At 46.3% G+C, this 21,277-nt stretch overlaps 1 protein-coding gene across 4 annotated transcripts in view; it reads left to right on the forward strand.

Annotated features, from left to right (window-relative positions):
* zbbx (zinc finger, B-box domain containing) overlaps positions 1–21,277 on the forward strand; it is a 177,556-nt gene that overhangs the window by 66,612 nt on the left and 89,667 nt on the right. For all 4 annotated transcript variants that reach the window (XM_072474438.1, XM_072474441.1, XM_072474440.1 and 1 more), the window contains 2 exons: positions 5,460–5,580; positions 8,643–8,752. In XM_072474438.1, coding sequence (XP_072330539.1) covers positions 5,460–5,580; positions 8,643–8,752 — 231 coding nt within the window. The remainder of the gene's footprint in view (positions 1–5,459; positions 5,581–8,642; positions 8,753–21,277) is intronic.

A 21,277-nucleotide genomic window follows, 5' to 3' on the forward strand; every position in this document is an offset into this window, starting at 1 on the left:
TCCCGTCGGGCAAATAATATTTCATTTTTCCCCCCACACAAAGTGAAACCCAGCAAATGGGTTAAGGAGCTGTGGCAATATCTTGTTGACTGTTCATAACCATTGGCAGTTAAGTTGTTCATCCACAGCTCTGAACGGTTTCTTTCTCAGCAGCAGCTTTACTTATGGGGCTTATAGTGTAGTCTGCTGATTTGAAATAGATTATATGCCTCTCCTTGTTTGTGAACTGTACTAAATATGCTTATAATGGGATCTTCTGTGATTTACGTCACTCATGATCACAGGTGGTCAGGAAATGCTTTTTCTGGTCACACAATTAATTGCAAAACGGACTGTCATCTGTTTGCAGCAGGAACTGTCGGGAAAGAACACCACATTTATTCCATTTAAATGGCCACAGTAAAGTTGTTTAATAAATTTGGTTCTTGAATTTAACATGTTTTAAATTTACAACTGAGCACTAGGTTTGAAAAACTAAACTAAGCCATAGAAATTCCTGTAAATTATTGAGTCAGCGGTACAAAAAGGAATATTTTTAGGTATTGATTTACAAATGCCAAAAAATAACAGCAGAAATTGTAGTTTCTGTTATAGTGACCTATCTATCAGTAATTCGCTGATATTTTAGAATGCCCCTTTATGGAACCTGGCATCAATAATTCTCTTATAAAAGACCAATAATTTAAAATAATCCAGATTGCAGAAGCATGCTTTTGTCCTTAAAGTGACAGATGTTATCGTGAAATGAGCAAGGATTAAGGAAATGTTACATGATTAAAGCATTGCAATACTTCTCTGAGCTGCCAGTATTATTTGGAAGCTGTCATATACAATGATACTGTTGTCTAAGCTATATAAAAGTAAGAACAATTGTATTTTTTCCCTTTTTTAGATTTAGCTGCATTCACAATTAGAAATTAAAATGGTGCAAACTTGTCTGATTTTTTAAAGTAATTCAACATAATCGACTTGAAATAACATGAAATGATTCAGCACAGAAAATGACCATTCAGCCCATCATGCTTGTGCCAGTTCTTTGACAGAATAATTCAATTATTCCCACGACCCATTAATCATGCTGAAAATCAGAAGAATACAATGTTGTCTTTAAATTTAAATTTTAATGGAGTTGCAAAGAACAAATAATGATTGAGTATTTGCTTGAGCAAAGCATCTCATGTAGTTAGACATCTTCCTGCACCCTTCAGCTGAACATGTTTCTTGCTGGCAGTGTGAACTGATCATGGCATGCTGAAGGACCAACAGGGTATCTCCTGCATCAAAGAGATTTAACGATTGAGAAAGAAACAGGAACGACTAAGAAGGGGATGATATGCAGTCAAATTAAATACATAAAGAAAGAAAGATTGACAAAAAAAAAGGAAAAGTAAGACAGGTGTAAAATTTGGCATTTATGAAATCTCAAACAATTCATAAGCTAAAGAAGTGAAACCCTACATTTTTTCTCTTTTACGAAAACCAATTAAAACAAATTCACAAATTAAAAGGACAGACCCTTAAAGCAACACTGCATCAAAATAAAGAAAATCTCAAAGGAAACTTACAACCTCAAATCAATTCCACATTTGTAATTGTTCACTCTTTGGATTAGAGATGATTTGGTAGTGATGAACAATTAGCACATTATTAGTTGGGTACTGAAAAATTAATTACTAAATTTGACTTTGTGGTGAGTTTACTAGGCAATTAGAATGTGCAAATGCAGAATTTGTTTGAAAATCAGAGGTTAAGGGAGAGATGGTGTGCCGGATTCTCCACTGCCTGTAGCGGAGTTCCCAATGTGGTGGAAAATCCAGAGGTGTTAGATTTGGAGGTAGGTGAGCACTTTGGTGATAGTGACCACAATTCGATTACGTTTACTTTAGTGATGGAAAGGGATAGGTATATACCGCAGGGCAAGAGTTATATCTGGGGGAAAGGCAATTATGATGCGATGAGGCAAGACTTAGGATGCATTGGATGGAGAGGAAAACTGCAGGGGATGGGCACAATGGAAATGTGGAGCTTGTTCAAGGAACTGCTACTGCGTGTCCTTGATAAGTATGTACCTGTCAGGCAGGGAGGAAGTGGTCGAGCAAGGGAACCGTGGTTTACTAAAGCAGTCGAAACACTTGTCAAGAGGAAGAAGGAGGCTTATGTAAAGATGAGACATGAAGGTTCAGTTAGGGCGCTCAAGAGTTACAAGTTAGCTAGGAAGGACCTAAAGAGAGAGCAAAGAAGAGCCAGGAGGGGACATGAGAAGTCTTTGGCAGGTAGGATCAAGGATAACCCCAAAGCTTTCTATAGATATGTCAGGAATAAACAAATGACTAGGGTAAGAGTAGGACCAGTCAAGGACAGTAGTGGGAAGTTGTGCTTGGAGTCCGAGGAGATAGGAGAGGTGCTAAATGAATATTTTTCATCAGTATTCACACAGGAAAAAAACCAATGTTGTCGAGAATACTGAGATTCAGGCTACTAGTCTAGAAGGGCTTGAGGTTCATAAGGAGAAGGTGTTAGCAATTCTGGAAAGTGTGAAAATAGATAAGTCCCCTGGGCCAGATGGGATTTATCTTAGGATTCTCTGGGAAGCTAGGGAGGAGATTGCTGAGCCTTTGGCTTTGATCTTTAAGTCATCTTTGTCTACAGGAATAGTGCCAGAAGACTGGAGGATAGCAAATGCTGTCCCCTTGTTCAAGAAGGGGAGTAGAGACAACCCAGGTAACTATAGACCAGTGAGCCTTACTTCTATTGTGGGCAAAATCTTGGAAAGGTTTATAAGAGATAGGATGTATAATCACCTGGAAAGGAATAATTTGATTAGAGATAGTCAACACGGTTTTGTGAAGGGTAGGTCGTGCCTCACAAACCTTATTGAATTCTTTGAGAAGGTGACCAAACAGGTGGATGAGGGTAAAGCAGTTGATGTGGTGTATATGGATTTCAGTAAAGCGTTTGATAAGGTTCCCACGGTAGGCTACTGCAGAAAATACATGGGATGGGATGGGATGGGATTCAGGGTGATTTAGCAGTTTGGATCAGAAATTGGCTAGCTGGAAGAAGACAAAGTTGATGGGAAATGTTCCGACTGGAGTCCAGTTACCAGTGGTGTACCACAAGGATCTCTTTTGGGGCCACTGCTGTTTGTCATTTTTACAAATGACCTGGAGGAGGGCGTAGAAGGATGGGCGAGTAAATTTACAGATGACACTAAAGTCGGTGGAGTTATGGACAGTGCGGAAGGATGTTACAAGTTACAGAGGGACATAGAAACCCTGCAGCGCTGGGCTGAGAGGTGGCAAATGGAGTTTAATGCAGAATAATGTGAGGTGATTCATTTTGGAAGGAATAACAGGAAGATAGAGTACTGGGCTAATGGTAAGATTCTTGGTAGTGTGGATGAACTGAGAGATCTCGGTGTCTATGTACATAGATCCTTGAAAGTTGCCACCCAGGTTGAGAGGGTTGTTAAGAAGGCGTACGGTGTGTTAGCTTTTATTGGTAGAAGGATTGAGTTTCGGAGCCATGAGGTAATGTTGCAGCTGTACAAAACTCTGGTGCGGCCACATTTGGAGTATTGCGTGCAATTCTGGTCGCCGCATTATTGGAAGGATGTGGAAGCATTAGAAAGGGTGCAGAGGAGATTTACCAGAATGTTGCCTGGTATGGAGGGAAGATCTTATGAGGAAAGGCTGAGGGACTTGAGGCTGTATTCGTTAGAGAGAAGAAGGTTAAGAGGTGACTTAATTGAGGCATACAAGATGATCAGAGGGGACATAACTTTAAATTGAGGGGAGATAGATATAAGACAGATGTCAGAGGTAGGTTCTTTACTCAGAGTAGTAAGGGCGTGGAATGTCCTGCCTGCAACAGTAGTGGACTCGCCAACACTAAGGGCATTCAAATGGTCATTGGATAGACATATGGACGATAAGGGAATAGTATAGATGGGCTTTAGAGTGGTTTCACAGGTCGGTGCAACATCGAGGGCCGAAGGGCCTGTACTGCGCTGTAATGTTCTATGTTCTATGTTAAGTCTCTGCAATGTGGAGGTCTCTGTAATGGGGAGGTCTCTGGTGGGGTGGGGGTCTCTGTAATGGGGTGTTTCTGGTGTGGGTCTCTGTAATGGATGTCTCTGCAATGGGGGTCTCCGTAATGGGGGTCTCTTATGTGGGTCTTTGATGGGATCTCTGAGTCTCTGCAATGGGTCTCTGGTGGAGGTCTCAAATGTCGGGTCTCTGGTGGGGGGGGGGGGTCGGCACAAATCCCTTGGGGGGTGGAATTGGGTAGCGGGGGGGCCAACCGGCGAAACTTGCTATCGAGCCACCCATTCAAAATGGGAGGCCGATCACGGGATTTGTGAGGGAATACCTCACAATCACTGCCATGCATACATTTGGCTAGCAAGGGATAGTGAATCGCCTCTGGGTTCCTGCTCCCAGCCTGAGTGCAAATTTGAGATGGTTCATCTTCGGCGGGAGAACATATTCACCCAAACGGATAATATAGCCCACTCTTCATAAAGTTAATGGCAGACAGGCCATATTGACCAATTAGTTAAGTTGATTGGGCAGCATGGTAGCACAGTGGTTAGCACAGTTGCTTCACAGCTCCAAGGCTGTGGGTCACTGTCTGTGCGGAGTCTGCACGTTCTCCCCGTGTCGGCGTGGGTTTCCTCCAGGGTTACGGGGATTGGGTAGGGTGCTCTTTCCAAGGGCTGGTGCAGACTTGATGGGCCAAATGGCCTCCTGCACTGTAGATTTTATGATTCTATGATTCACAATTTACTGGGCACTTCTTCAGCAATGTAATTCATTATCCCTTTCGAACAAGTCATATGATTAAGTGATTTAATTCTAATCACCGCCTTTAAAAAATAAATGATTATAAACTGGATCTACTGTGAAAGATGGTTCACTGAAATAGACATATTTTAAAAAAGACACCACAACTGGATTCAGGTGATGTAATTGCAGTGCTGCGAACTGAGACTTGAGTGAATTAAGCCTTGGCCTTCATCTGCATTTAACTAGTGCCACAGGCACTAATTCAATATCCCTGTACAGCTTGCTGGTTGCAGTCCGATGACGCCTGTTCCTCCTGGCTCCTTGTCTTATCCAAATTATCTTCATTCCCATATGAATCTAGGTTAATATTGAATTTCAGCAGGCTGAATGATTGCAGAGTAATCTTGTCTTATCTGCAATTGCTCAATCGCAATCAAAATGGGGATTCCGGTTGATTTTACTAAGGGGCACTGATATATCTCTTCTGGTGCCTCTACCACATTATCTGCAATTGTGTTCCACTCCACAAACAGGCTGAAAGCTGTGATCTTCATGAGCTATGTGGCAGTTTTTGCTGCTCAAATTTACTAAGCGATTGGGCAGCTCATGTTGTATTACAGAAGTAAACTTTTACAGAAGAATAATAGTGACTAATTTACATAATCCTGTCAGTTTCCATAGGGACATCACATGATCAAGACAACTTGCAAAGTCCAAAAACACCAGTTGAAATTCATTTTAAGGAACACAACACAAGCTACTTGGATAAGCTGCTGCTCAAAAAGTACAGGAGGTACCTTCAGTTTGTTTGCCTTGACTTTTCAGGTGTTTTTTTCGCTTTCCTACCATTGGACGCACATTAAGGAGAAGATACCAATTTCAAATATTACATCAAGTAGAAAGGATATGAATATCTCAGTCAGTGGTATTGCTTCTCGGGGTCACGTGATTGACTGCAGTTCTTGTTCCTAACAAGATAATTTGTTATCTCCAAATGAAAATTAACCTTTAAACAGAAAGCAAATCACACAACAATTATTTCTTCATAGCAATTTTACTCAAGTGAATATTGATTAAGTTGAAACTGAAACAAAACAGACAACTTGATAGAGTTTTTCGAGGAGGTCACAAAGATGATTGATGCAGATAGGGCAGTGGATGTTGTCTATATTGACTTCAGTAAGGCCTTTGACAAGGTCCCTCATGGTAGACTAGTACAAAAGGTGAAGTCACACGGGATCAGGGGTGAGCTGGCAAGGTGGATACAGAACTGGCCAGGTCATAGAAGGCAGAGAGTAGCAATGGAAGGATGCTTTTCTAATTGGAGGGCTGAATAAACTCGGTTTGTTCTCACTGGAACGACAGAGGTTGAGGGGCGGGTCAACAAAATTATGAGGGGCATAGACAGAGTGGATAGTCAGAGGCTTTTCCCCAGGGTAGAGGGGTCAATTACTAGGGGGCATAGGTTTAGGGTGCGAGGGGCAAGGTTTAGAGGAGATGTAAGAGGCAAGTTTTTTACACAGCGGGTAGTGGGTGCCTGGAACTCGCTACCGGAGGAGGTGGTGGAAGCAGGGACGATAGTGACATTTAAGGGGCATCTTGACAAATACATGAATAGGATGGGAATAGAGGGATACGGACCCAGGAAGTGTAGAAGATTGTAGTTTAGTCGGGCACATGGTCGGCACGGGCTTGGAGGGCCGAAGGGCCTGTTCCTGTGCTGTACTTTTCTTTGTTCTTTGTAATTATCTGCTTTTAAACATCCAGAGTGACTGTGAAAATGGCAGACGTTTGTCTCCTCTCCAGTCTGCTTCCAATAGATTGAAGTTTGAATTATTTATTGAGCAGCAAGTCAAATTGCATTCTTATCGAATGATTAAAGCAGGAAATGGTCGGGTCAAAATGATAACTCAAATTATTGTGTTCTGACAGTCCAGGTTGTGGACTGTTAACATTTAAATACAATTCCAAAAACTTCATTTTAACCAGTAGACCTACACCTCAAGATTGCACTTTTTGTTAACAAAACAAACTTTATTGTATATAAAGGACTTAAAACAAAACAAGCACGATTAGCCTAACTATGGTTTCTAATTACATATGTCACATGCTCAGTTTTACTTCTTTCTTGTCCCATGAATTCTGTTATGAGGCACATCAATCATAAAAATTATTGACTTATATCGGGACCACTCAATAGTTTGCCACAGTGCTCTGGAAAATTCTAATCAGTGGCAGCAATTCTGAAACATAACTTTCATTTACCACCTCTTGAGTGCAGATGCCTCAGTCCCTTGTTTGCTTACTTTGCCAATACTTCTAATTTACATAATCCTGTCAGTTTTCACAGGGACATCACATGATCAAGACAACTTGTTGCTTTCTTTGGTTTGAGACTCTGCGGAGGACTACTCTAGATTCTACCACTTTCAAACCAGGCAACCTTCCAGCTTCCGTTCCCTCACATAAAATTAAGCCTCACCCGCATTCCACAGGGCTAATTACTTTTTTTTACTCTGCTTACAATGCAGGCCTATCTAACCATCATTTACTTCAGCTGTCTTATCTCAGTGTGCTGCAAACCACAAGAGGTCCAAACTTCAATTAACGTTCTCAGCAAGCGCCCAGGCAAATTGAAAATTGAGTCATCACGGGTGGGATTCTCTCAGCCCAGGGCCGGGCCGGAGAACCCATGCGACCGGTGTGAATCGCGCCATAGTGCCCCGACGGCGGGACGCGATTTTCCATGTGGTCAGCACGGCGCCGGTTGGGGGCCGCTTTATGTGGCCCCCCCCCGCCGATTCTTGGCCCGGGATGGGGTGAGCGGCCGTTACAAAAAACTCGAGTCCCACTGGCGCCATTCTAATCTGCTCTCAGGCGGCGGGACCTTGGCATGGAAGGGTCCGGGGGTGGCTTGTGGGGGGGGGGGGGATCGACCTCGGGGGGGGTTGTGGCCTGGCCCGCGATCGGGACCCACCGATCGGCAGGCCGGCCTCTCGGCCTTTCTTCCATGCCGGCCCCTTTAGCCCTACGCCATGTTGCGTCGGGGCCGGTGCGGAGAAGGGAGCCACTGCGCATGCGCGTGTTGGTGCCACTGTGCATGTGCACGCTGGCGATGATGCCACTGTGCATGTGCGCGTTGGCGCCGGTGCCACTGCGCATGCGTGGACCCCGCGGCGCCCCAGTTGATGCCGAGATCAGCAGCTAGAGCGGCGTGGACTGCTCCAGTGCCGTGCTGGCACCCTGTAGGGGCCAGAATTGCTGATCCTGAGGCCATGTTGACACCATCGTGAACGACGGCGTTTCCGACGGCGTCAACGCTTAGCCTCAGGATCAGAGAATCCCGCCCCATGCCTCCAGTTCTTTAGCTAAATAAGCTCACCTGCTGTTTTGTGATTTTTTTCTAGTCGTTAACCTCCTTAAGTCAACACGGCCCCAACGTTTTAAGGGTGATAGATTCGAAGTTTGTTTTAATTGCGCTTATCCCATTTCCTATGGTTAATTTTACACATAAAGCACTAACGGTGTGAACACACTTATCCACAGAATTTAGGTAAACATGTGGAACTGATGAGTATTTTTAATTCATTTCAGGGAGGGAGTGCAATTTCATTTTAACAGATACATTGCTGATTTAAATAGACCTATGAGTTCACCTGAAAATATGCACATCATGTGGGTTTGCTGCTTGATTCCTGACCAATCACCCATGAATCATATTTAAATGCTGGCCTCATGTCCTGGTCGCTTCCTACTTACTCTGCTCACCTAATTTCCTCTGTGAATTAAAATATTTGTGAAGTAGGGTTTAAAATACTTTTATCTAATTTACATCAATGCATCTTTGTCTCTTAGAATGCCAGTTGAATCTTTTCAAGATCCCTGTATAAATGACTTAAGGTCCTTTTCCCCTTCATTTTGTGAGGAAGAGGTTGACCAAAAAGACGAAGAACCCCTTCTAACAGGTTAGTTTTAGCAATGTGCTTCGCAACTGAAGATACTCAAACTCTTCAGATGTTATACGACTTGTGCCAAACCTCACTGTCTTAAAATATAGAATTTTTAAAAAATACTGTGGATGCTAGATGAAATAAAAACAGAACATGACGGAGCAGAGCTGGCAGCATCTGGAGAGTGAAACAGTTAATGTTTCGAGGCAGAATGACTTCAAAGCTCTAAATATCGCCAGAGCTGCTGAGTTTTCCCAGCATTTTCTGTTTTTACTTTGATCTTAAATTGTGTAAATTCAGCTACAGTTGTTTTAATTGCTTGTGCAGTATGAAGCCTAGAGACTCTTGTCATAAGTTAATGGTAATTTTGTTTATGGCAATACTTGGACTTGCAACCTCTGGTGTAAATATTTTCAGCAGTGTACAAAAATATTGGACATTTGGCTGTGAATAATTCTTTTGCCTGTAAAGCTCAAAAATGTGAATCAAAGTAAAATTGCAAAGAAAGCACACTTTCTTCGAGTTTATTTTTGTCAACAGTTCTTTAGATGTATGGAAGTAGTGCAAAATTCTCCGTTTGGGAGATTATGGGCTGAATCAGTAAATGTGTGGATGACTGCGTGCAAAGAAAGCAGTACGTACGTTCCCCAACTGGGAACCATGGCTCAATCGCGAGATTGACTTCCTACTGAAGGACAGATCTGAGGCGTTCAAGTCAGGCGACCCTGACCTGTACAAGAAATCCAGGTTCGACCTCCGCAAAGCCATCCGAGATGCCAAGAGAGAATATGAGACCAAGCTCGAGTCACAGTCTAGCATTACAGACTCTCGGCGGTTGTGGCAAGGCTTAAACAACATAACGGGCTACAAAGCGAAGCCGAGCAGTATCTCCGGCAGCAGCGCACTCCTCCCCGATGAACTCAATGCATTCTATGCTCGGTTCGAGCAGGAAACCAATGATCCGCCGTTGACTGCTCCAGCAGCCCATAACACACCCATACCCACCATCACAGCTTCCAAAGTCAGATCGGCTTTCCTGAAAGTGAGCCCTCGGAAGGCAACAGGTCCGGAGGGATCCCTGGTCGTGCACTCAAAGCCTGCGCGGACCAGCTGGCAGATGTGTTCGCGGACATCTTTAACCTGTCCCTACTCTGCTCCGAGGTCCCCACCTGCTTCAAGAAGACCACCATCATACCGGTGCCAAAAAAAGACCAGGCAACGTGCCTCAATGACTACCGTCCGATGGCCCTGACTTCAGTCGTAATTAAGTGCTTCGAGAGGTTGGTCATGAAGCGTATCACCTCCATACTCCCAGAACGTCTTGATCCACTGCAATTCGCACACCGCCGCAACCGGTCCACAGCAGACGCCATCTCCCTGGCCCTACACTCATCCCTAGAGCATCTCGACAAGATGGACTCATACATCAGACTCCTATTTTTAATGACTACTGCTCCGCCTTCACACCATAATCCCAGCGAAGCTCATATCTAAGCTCCAATATGTAGGACTTGGCTCCTCACTCTGCAACTGAATCCTAGACTTTCTAACCCACAGACCACAATCAGTAAGGATGAACAACAACACTTCCTCCACAATAGTACTCAATACCGGGGCCCCGCAAGGCTGCGTAATTAGCCCCCTACTATACACCCTGTCCACACGACTGCATGGCAAAATTTGGTTCCAACTCCATCTACAAGTTTGCTGATGATACGACCATAGTAGGCCGGATCTCGAATAATGACGAGTCAGAATACAGGCGGGAGATTGAGAACCTAGTGGAGTGGTGCAGCGACAACAATCTATCCCTCAATGCCAGCAAAACTAAAGAATTGGTCATTGACATCAGAAAACAAAGTACTGTACATACCACTGTAAGCATTAACAGGGCCACGGTGGAGATGGTAAACAGTTTCAAACTCCGAGGGGTGCACATCTCCAAAAATCTGTCCTGGTCCACCCACGTCAACGCTACCACCAAGAAAGCACAGCAGCGCCTATACTTCCTCAGGAAACTAAGGAAATTTGGCATGTCCACATTAACTCTTACCAACTTTTACAGATGCACTATAGAAAGCATCCTATCTGGCTGCATCACAGCCTGGTATGCCAACTGCTCGGCCCAAGACCGCAAGAAACTTCAGAGAGTCGTGAACACAGCCCGGTCCATCACACGTACCTGCCTCCCATCCATTGACTCCATCTACACCTCCCGCTGCCTGGGGAAAGTGGGCAGCATAATCAAAGACCCCTCCCACCCGGCCTACTCACTCTTCCAACTTCCCATCGTGCAGGAGATACAAAAGTCTGAGAACACGCACGAACAGACTCAAAAACAGCTTCTTCCCCACTGTTACCAGACTCCTAAATCACCCTCTTATGGACTGACTTCATTAACACTACATCCCTGTATGCTTCATCCGATGCCGGTGCTTATGTAGGTACATTGTGTACCTTGTGTTGCCCTGTTATGTATTTTCTTTTATTTCCTTTTCTTTTCATGTACTTAATGATCTGTTGAGCTGCTCGCAGAAAAATACTTTTCACTGTACCTTGGTCTACGTGACAATAAACAAATCCAATCCAATCCGAATCCAATTCTCTGCCATTGGGGTGCTCCATTTTGCCGGCAGCCCGGGGTTTCCTGACGGCTTGGGGCTGCCCCACAATGGGAAACCCCACCGACCAGTCGATGAAACGGAGAATCCCGACGGCATGCCACACCTGAAATCTGTGCAGCGGGATGGAGAAACCCGCCCTATGTTCTTCCACCTGAGCTGAATTGCACATGTGGGAACGCAAATCAGGAAGCGATTCCCAATCCTTCGCCATGCAAATTTATGCATGACGAAGATTGCGAGGGATTCCTTAGCTGGCGGACCACCATTTTGAGTGGACGACCCAATAGCGAGGTCCTGCGGCTGGTCACCCCCCGCCCACTGCATCGCAATCCAGTCCCCTCATCCCGGGCCTTTCTGTGTCTTCCCCCCCCCCCGCCTCCCGCCCCCCACCATCCACTAGGTACGGGGGTGTCCCAAACTGCTCCCTCCACAGAGACACAGAGACTCCTAAATAGAGACACCCCAGAGACCCCCTAAATAAATAGACCCCAACCAGCGACCCCCTATATAAACAGACCCCTCACAGGCTTCCCCAAAAAAGAGACCCCTATCAGGAAGCTCCCCTCCCAGAAAAGAGACCCCTGTCAGGAAGCCCCCCAGAAAAGAGACCCCTGTCAGAAAGCCCCCAGAAAAGATACCCTTGTCAGGAAGCCCCCCAGAAAAGAGACACCTGACAGGAAGCTCCCCAGAAAAGATATCCCTGTCAGAAAGCCACCAGGAAAGAGACTCCTGTCAGAAAGCCCCCAGAAAAGAGACCCCTGTTAGGAAGCCCCCCCAGAAAAGATATCCCTGAAAGAAAGCCACCAGGAAAGAGATCCCTGTCAGGAAGCCCCCCAGAAAAGAGACCCCTGGTAGAGAGCAGACCAGACAGGCACTGAAAAAATTCACTGCTTTAACACTCACCTGGGCAATACACCTGCTAGCACAGGCAGAGGAGGCAGCACCTGTCAATTCAAGAAAAAATAAAAACAGTCAGCTGTGTTTAAATTCCCTCAGATCTTTGCTCTGCAAGCCATTCATTCATTTATGTGTGATATTGATTTTACTAGGCTGTGATTGACAGCATCCACACACACACACACACACACACACACACACAGCTGTCAGCATTGCCCATTCATCTTCCTTCACGGTTGAGTAACTCTAAAGTGCTCCAACCACAGTGTTTATAAACATCATCTTTTATTGACAAATCCTGGCCCACTTCAAACAGAATTAAGTATGTTCCATCACCTCCATTCGCACTTGAATGATTTTGAAGCGGTCAGTTGGAAATTCACAGCAGCAGGTCTTGCATTGTTGGGGGGGGGGGGTGGTGGTGTAGAGAGAGAGAGAGAGAGTTGCTCTCGGATGGATTTAAGGAGCTAGCCCCTTGGCCCACTGAGAGGTCCACCATGTCAGGGCCACACGTGTCCAACCTGCAGTGATTCTCACGTGATTCCCGCCCCATGGAGAATCACACGGGCCCAGAGAATATGGGGCGGAATTCTCTGATAATGGGGCTATGTCCCCACGCCTGCGAGAAAATTTTGATTCGCCGTTTTGAAGGGGGTTATCAGGGCTTCGTGCAGCTCCAGCTGCCAATACGGGGACCTGCACTTCTGGCCATGGGTCCGCGCAACATGGCAGACCACCACCGCGGGCCGGCCCCGACAATATAGGCCCCCCCCCCCCCCCAGGTCGCAGGCACCTGCCGATCGGTGGCAGATCCCCTCGCCCCCCCACCAGGGCGGCTGCGGACTGAGTCGACCATGGTCCCCGGAGAATCGCGGAAAGGCGTCGGACCCGATCACGGGTCTGACGCCCCCATTCTCCGCCCCTGCGCCGAGCGCGATTGCAGTGCGAAGGCTCAGAGAATCCCTGCCATGGTGCCTGACCCGCTAAGTGGATGCAAATGATTCTTAATGACCCATTTGCATCCTCCCGCTGGCAGGCGGGCGCGAACCTCGATCTCGACGCCAGTGGTGACCGGAACATCGGAGATGGGTGGCGATCCCGTTTTTCCCCCGACGCTGGATTCTCCGCTTCACCGGGAACTCTGCTACCAGTGGCTTGAAGTGGAGAATTTTCCTGTAGTCTATTGTGTAATATATGCTCCACCAACTAAAGAATAGCAGTGGAAAAGGCTTGCATTCATTTAATGCCCCTCAGGACATTACAAAGAACTTTGCAATGGCTGACAAATACTTTTGTAATATAAGGAAATACAGCAATCAACTTACATATTGTAAGGCCCCACAAACAGCAGTGAGGTGCATGAAAAGCTTATCTACTGCCCCAACAGCCTCGGACACACCCATACCTACTGTCATAGCATCAAATGTCTGATCGGCCTTCTTGAAAGTGAACCTACGGAAAGTAACAGGTCCAGACAGAGTCCCTGGTGGTGCACTTAGATCCTGAGCGGACCGACTGGCAGGTGTGTTTGCGGACATTTTCAACTTCTCACTACTCCATTCTGAGGTTCCCACCTGCTTCAAGAAGACCACCATCATACCGGTGCCAAAGAAGAACCAGGCAACGTGTGTCAACGATTACCGTCCGGTAATCTTAACATCTATCATTATAAAGTGTTTTGAGACGTTGGTCATGAGACACATCAACTCCACACTCTCAGAATGCCTTGATCTACTGCAATTCGCATACTGCCACAACCGGTCCACACCACAGCAGAAGCTATCTCCCTGGCCCTACACACATCCCTGGATCATCTAGACAACAATGGCTCCTACGTCAGATTCCTATACATTGAATACAGCTCTGCCTTCAACATTATAATCCCAGCCAAACTCATATCCAAACTCCAAAGCCTAGGACGTGGCTCCTCCCTCTGCAACTGAATCCTCGACTTCCTGATCCATAGACTACAATCAGTAAGGATGAACAATGACACCTCCTCCACGATAGTCCTCAACACCGGGGCACTGCAAGGCTGCATACTTAGCCCCCTACTATGCTCCCTTCACGCACATGACTGTGTGGCAAAATTTGTCTCCAACTCCATCTACATGTTTATTAATGACATGACCATAGAGGGAGATAGAGAACCTGGTGACGTGGTGCAATGACAGCAATCTCTCCCTCAATGTCAACAAAGCTAAGGAGCTGGTCATCGACCTCAAGAAGCGAAGTGTTGTACATACCCCTGTCTGCATCAATGGTGCCGAGGTGGTTGACAGTTTCAAATTCCGAGGCGCACACATCACGAACAATCTGTCCTAGTCCACCCATATCGACACTATGACCAAGAAAACACAATTCCTATACTTTAGGAAACTAAGGAAATTCGGCATGTCTACATTGACTCTTACCAATTTTTACAGATGTACTATAGAAAGCATCCTATCTGGCTGCATCACAACCTGGTATGACCCAAGACCGTAAGAAACTACAGAGAGTCACGAACACAGCTCAGTCCATCATGCAAACCCGCCTCCCATCCATTGACTCTGTCTTTTTTTCCAATATATAAAAGGGAAGAGAGAGGCAAAAATAGACATTGGACCACTGGAAAATGTGACTGGAGAAGTAATAATAGGAAACAAAGAAATGGCAGATGAGCTAAACAATTACTTTGCATCAGTCTTCACGGTGGAAGACACCAGTGGGATGGCAGAACGCCAGGAGAACCAGGGGGCAGAGGTGAATGAAGTGACCATTACTAATGAGAAGGTTCTGGGGACACTGAAAGGTCTGAAGGTGGATAAGTCACCTGGACCGGATGGACTACACCCCAGGGTTCTAAAAGAGATAGCTGAGAAAATTGTGGAGGCATTGGTGATGATCTTTCAGGAATAACTTGAGGCAGGAAGGGTCACAGAGGACTGGAAAGTGGCTAATGTAACACCACTGTTTAAGAAGAGAGGGAGGCAGAAGACGGGAAATTATAGGCCGGTTAGCCTGACTTCGGTCATTGGTAAGATTTTAGAGTTTGTTATTAAAGATGAGATCCCGAAGTATTTGGAAGTGCATGGTAAAATAGGACTGAGTCAGCACGGCTTTGTCAAAGGGAGGTCGTGTCTGACAAATCTGTTAGAGTTCTTTGAGGAGGTAACAAGGAAGTTAGACAAAGGAGAACCAGTGGACGTGATTTATTTAGATTTCTAGGAGGCCTTTGACAAGGTGCCGCATAGGCGACTGTTAAATAAGTTAAAAGTCATGGTTTTAAGGGCAAGATCCTGGCATGGATAGAGGATTGGCTGACCGACAGAAGGTAGAGTGGAGATAAAGGGGTCTTTTACAGGATGGCAGCCGGTAACTAGTGATGTCCCTCAGGGGTCGGAGCTGGGACCTCAACTTTTCACGATATACATTAATGATCTGGAAGAAGGAACTGAAGGCACTGTTGCTAAATTTGCAGGTGATGCAAAGATCTGGAGAGGGACAGGTAGTATTGAGGAAGCAAGGGGGCTGCAGAAGGATTTGGATAAGCTAGGAGAGTGGGCAATGAAGTGGCAAATGAAATACAATTTGGAAAAGTGTGAGGTTATGCACTTTGGAAGGAGGAATTTTGGCAGAGACTATTTTCTGAATGGGGAAATGCTTAGGAAATCAGAAGCACAAAGGGACTTGGGAGTCCTTGTTCACGAATCTCTTAAGGTTAACATGCAGGTTCAGTCAGCAGTTAAGAAGGCAAATGCAATGTCAGCATTCCTGCCGAGAGGGCTAGAATACAAGACCAGAGAGGTACTTCTGAGGCTATATAAGGCTCTGGTCAGACCCCATTTGGAGTATTGTGAGCAGTTTTGGGCCCCGTATCTAAGGAAGGATGTGCTGGCCTTTGAAAGGATCCAGAGGAGGTTCACAAGAATGATCCCTGGAATGAAGAGCTTGTCGTATGAGGAACGGTTGAGGACTCTGGGTCTGTACTTGTTGGAGTTTACAGGGATGAGGGGGGATCTTATTGAAACTTGCAGGATACTGCAAGGCCTGGATAGAGTGGACGTGGAGAGGATGTTTCCACTTGTAGCGAAAACTAGAAACATAGGACACCCAGAGGGTGGTGAATCTGTGGAACTCTTTGCCGCAGAAGGCTGTGGAGGCCAAATCACTGAGTGTCTAAGACAGAGATAGATAGGTCCTTGATCAATAATTGGATCAGGAGTTATGAGGAGAAGGCAGGAGAATGGGGATGAGAAAAATATCAGCCATGATTGAGTGGCAGAGCAGACTCGATGGGCTGAGTGGCCTGATTCTGCTCCTATGCCTTATGGTCTTTCAATTCCAGATTTTTATTATTTATTTGAATTTAAATTCCACCAGCTGCCTGGTGGGATTTGAACACGCCGCCTGTGCATTTGCATTACTCGTCCAGTGACATAAGCACTGCACCACTTTCTCCCCACTTCTTGGAGGCACAGCACAAAATCTTGTTTCAGCAAATTTATTGAATCGTAAATAAAAAGCATATAAATAACTGAAATATATATTTACCCTTTGTTTTGCTCTGAGATTTTCTCATTTGATTCTGGGTATGGCTTTTATTCTTGATCTTGTTGCTGTTATGTTTCATAATGTGTCAATTCTTTCTGTTTTCCTTTGAAAGTTGTTGAGGCTTCCCTACACTTGCAGTCTGTACTTTGTTGTTTCCCCGTTGCACTGTCACTTGTTATTTGTTTTGCATTTTTTAAGTGTCTCAGAGCTCTTGCAGCATTGTACTGCAGATCATTCCAAATATTTTATTGTTTTTTTCTATATATAATTTGCTGCTGATTTTGTTGATAAATGTATGGTTCCTCTCTCAGTGTTTAATTTTGTGATTGTCTTTTTGGTAGGTGTGTAAGGTTTTAATAGAGGAATAGAGAATGTATATATTGGTTTTGATCTTCCAGAATTCTCCATGGCTTTGACTATACCTAATCACATTATGCTTTCCTAAGTGCCTTGCTACCATGTCAAAGCAGATTTGCAAAAAGGAAATTGTATTTTGAGTTTGTAAGGTTAGACGAGGGCTAACCAGTGAATGGAGCGTGTTTGGATTTTCAAAAGCATTTGATTAAGGTGCCACATGAGTGGTTATTATACAAAATTAGCCCTCATGGGATAGGGGTAATGTATTAGCATGGGTTGAAGATTGGGAAAATGTCAGTAGGAATAAGTGGGTCATTTTCCGGTTGGCAGGCTGTAACTCGTGGAGTACTGCAAGGATCAGAGCTTGGGCTTCAACTGTTAACAATCTACATCAATGACATGGAAGAAGAGCCTGAGTGTAATGTATCCAAGTTAGCTGATGACACAAAGCAAACTTAAGAGGATGCAAAGAGACCACAAAAGGATTGAAATAGGGTATATGAATGGGCAAGTATGTGGAGAAATGCAAAGTTATCCACTTTGGTAGGAAAAATAAAAAAGCAAAATTCATTTACATAGGGGCGTTTTTGAACCCTTTCTCTCTGTGGGAAACCTGCATGGGCTCAATAGCTGGGGAGAATAGAAAAACGTGATTCTCTCCAGTGTGATTGCCTTTTAGAAATCCCTCGCAGGCGGCATGGTGGCGCAGTGGTTAGCACTGCTGCCACACGACGCCGAGGACCCGGGTTCGATCCCAGCCCCGGGTCACTGTCCGTGTGGAGTTTGCACATTCTCCCCGTGTCTGCGTGGGTCGCACCCCCACAACCCAAAAAGATGTGCAGGGTAGGTGAATTGGCCACGCTAAATTGCCCCTTAATTGGAAGAATTGGGTACTCTAAACTTGCCAGTGCGAATCACATGACATGAACCCGAGAACCTCATTTTAATACATTAGCATGACATTAGCGAGCACTCTCTCTAGATCTTCATCTGTCACAGAACGTTCACTGGGCGCCAGCATGACATTACACCAACATCATTTAGAACAGGTCTGCAAGTGCATGAACCTGGTGGCTCCACCACCAGGGGGGTGGGATATTGGAGGTGGAACACTCAGGCATCCATGATTCCCAGGCTGTTTACTGCTTAAGGTGCATTGGAGAGAATGTGGGCCACAGATAAGTTTGACTCGGAGCTGGGGCTAGGCTTCAGTCACTCATTCTCAGGGCAGAGGTCGCTAGCTGGACTTACTTTCCATTCACTTTGGGGTGCCCCCTTTAAAGGGATCTGGAGGCTGGCATGCAGGCATCACTTCCTGTGGCCTCGCTGGGCTTGTGACCAAATCACCGCTAAGGGAGTGCCCATACTTACTGGGAGCTGGAAAGTGGGTGACTGGAGGTGAATACGGAGGGTCAGCACAGGGGGTGACTGAGGTAACCGGGTGGGGTCTCATGAGAAGCCAGGCCGCAAGGGCAGAGTGGCGCCTCAGGAATGGCTTGCATCCCTGCCTCATGAGTAATGATGACCCTCTCACTTGGGGAAGCACAACTGAACTTGTCTAGGAAGTTTGTTTCTCAGGAATAAGTGTGCAGGGCTGTGAAATGGGAGAATGAGGATGCCCTCTAGATGTGTGCTTGTTATGCTCATTGAAGGATTTAATTTAATCAGCTGTGACACTCATTGTCAGAAGAGACATTTAGTTGATTGGAATTCAATTTCACCCTTCATTGGCAACTAAATTGCCAATGAGATATGCAAAGCTAAAGAGAACTGCCACTGATTTACATCCCAAGCATTGAACCCCAATTTTAAATGAAGTGTTTACACAGGATACACTGATGGGACCCCCAAAACAAGGCTGCATGGTGAACCCTATCATCACTCACCCTGTTACATGGCATGACGGGAGGCTTCTTTGAGATTCCCCGTGAGGATTCAGATGTGGGTCCCATGCAACAAGGTTTACGTTTCAACACATGTGCTGGTGGCCAGGTGATGCGGTTCGAGTGCCTGGACTGGTTGGGGGCAGCCCTCCAGTACAGCCTCAGAGGGTGTCCTGCATTATTGTGGTCTATTGCGCTCTCCACAACTTGGCACTGCAGAGGGGAGAAACCTAGACCCAGAGGAGATGGAGGAGCGTCACATCTCCTCAGTCAAGAAGGGTGGCAAGGGGGCAAACCGCGGAGGAGGAAGCACCTCAGGCCATGGCCAAGGCTCTAGGTTGGTGTTCAGCAGGCCCACGTGTGAGGAGATCTCCAACTATGGGGAGTGCTATCTCAGCATTAGTATGGTGCCAACTGTAGGTGATTGTGTACGATTCCATGGACAGAGCACTAAAGCCATTGGCTGGACTCTGCAGGAGGGGGGCCTAGGATCCACAGCTAAGGTTGTGTCAGTCTGCTGCCTTGCCTGCCCTGTTGGGTGGGCTGTCGAGGGCTGGACACTCCCAGGGTCCCCTGTGTGGAGGGCCCCAGGCTTGCTCCTGCCGGTCCTCTTCCGTTGTTCCCAGGGACCCCTGTGCTCCTCCATGGGATAGAGGGGCAGCTGGAGTGAGATCCAGAAGCCCCGTCTGCCTTCTGGCGCAGACACTTGTGGACTCCCATCAGTCCCTGCACCATGCAGTTGAAGCCCTCAGCCATGAAGGTCATGCTCTCGGTCATGGAGCGGACATCTCCTTCCACGGAGTGCACGTTCTGCACCAAGGACCCCACTGCAGATGCCACCCAAACAGTGTTGGCCCTGTTGCGTTGGGCTGATGGCATCATCTCCTCAGGCAGAAGGCGAAGGGACTCCTCGAGTCTGCCTTGCAGTCCGAGGATGGATGCTGCCATCCCTTCCTGATTTTCACGACTCCGCCTTTGCTGTTCCATCAGCTCGGGGATGAACAGACCCAAGGACACGTCATCAGTCAGGGACTCAGCAGTGTCCAGGACCTCTGCATTCCTCAATGCGGAACCTTGGGATGTCCCTGTTTCCACCTGCTGAGGATCATCAACTGTGAGGTGCTGACCAGTGAATGACCCAGAAATCTGTCTACTAGGTAATTCCATCAACGTGTGAGTATCTGTGCTGGTGGAAGGTGCAGGTGATGGATGTGACACCACTTCAATGGTTATGGCTGAGAAGACCCCTCTGAGCTTCTTGGCTCTGGTGATTCCAGGAGGCACAAGGATGGTTCGGCTGCTTATCTGATTGTCCTGCAAATGAAGGGAGATGGCATTCATACATCGCTGGGGATAAATGGTGCAACATATTTACTCACATGAGGCTTGAGGAATGATTGTTTGTCCTCAGGGTTCTCACTTTTGCTCGCTGCCCCCACTTCACTTTTGGAACAGGCATGGTCAGGCTCCTCCTTGGCCAGCGCAGGGGCTCTTTCCTTATGTGGAGTCAGGTTCCGGAGTTCCCGCTTGCCACCGAGTGGCTGTGCCCTCTCACACCAGTTGAGCTTGAGTTTGTCCTGTGGAGATACAGATGGGGAGGTGGGTGTCCTTCCAGTTCAGATGGTTGAGGTGTGGCATGCGAAGAAGGTAATTTATTTTCTCCCAGATCTGCTGCCCCACCCTCTTTTGGAGAGCGCTGGCATTCATCGAGGCAGCTATTGCCTCCCAGGAAACCCTGCTGGTGGGCCGCCTCCAGCATTGTGGGTACAGGCATTCCTGACTCTGCTGCACATCATCCAGTAGTCTGGTCAGGGCTTTCATGCTGCCATTCCCTCTCATGGAACCAAAATAAGTGCTGAGGAAGTGTTTATATGGAGCTCCCCAATGATTGCAGTGACTAAGTTTCCCCCGGGGTGAGCAAATCAGCGGGAAAGCTCCAAGAGCATGACATGATTCTTGTGGGGAGAAAAAACTATTTTTAAATGACGTACGATTCCGTGAGAAATCCCACTGATTCAGTCGGCACTCCGTGTTTCTTGTCGGGACTGTCCTTTACCATTTTTTGATAAGCTTCCGCCCATGGTTGGAGACTGGGAAATGTTAATATCCAGAAAGACCTAGGTGTCCTTATGCATGTATCACAGACATTTAAGATGCAGGCCCAACAAGCAATTGGAAAAACAAATGGTATCTTACCCTTTATTACAAAGGGATTGGAGTTCAGAAATCTTACTATAATTATT

This window comes from Scyliorhinus torazame, chromosome 14, assembly GCF_047496885.1.
Source record: "Scyliorhinus torazame isolate Kashiwa2021f chromosome 14, sScyTor2.1, whole genome shotgun sequence".
NCBI classification, from domain to species: Eukaryota; Metazoa; Chordata; class Chondrichthyes; order Carcharhiniformes; family Scyliorhinidae; genus Scyliorhinus; species Scyliorhinus torazame.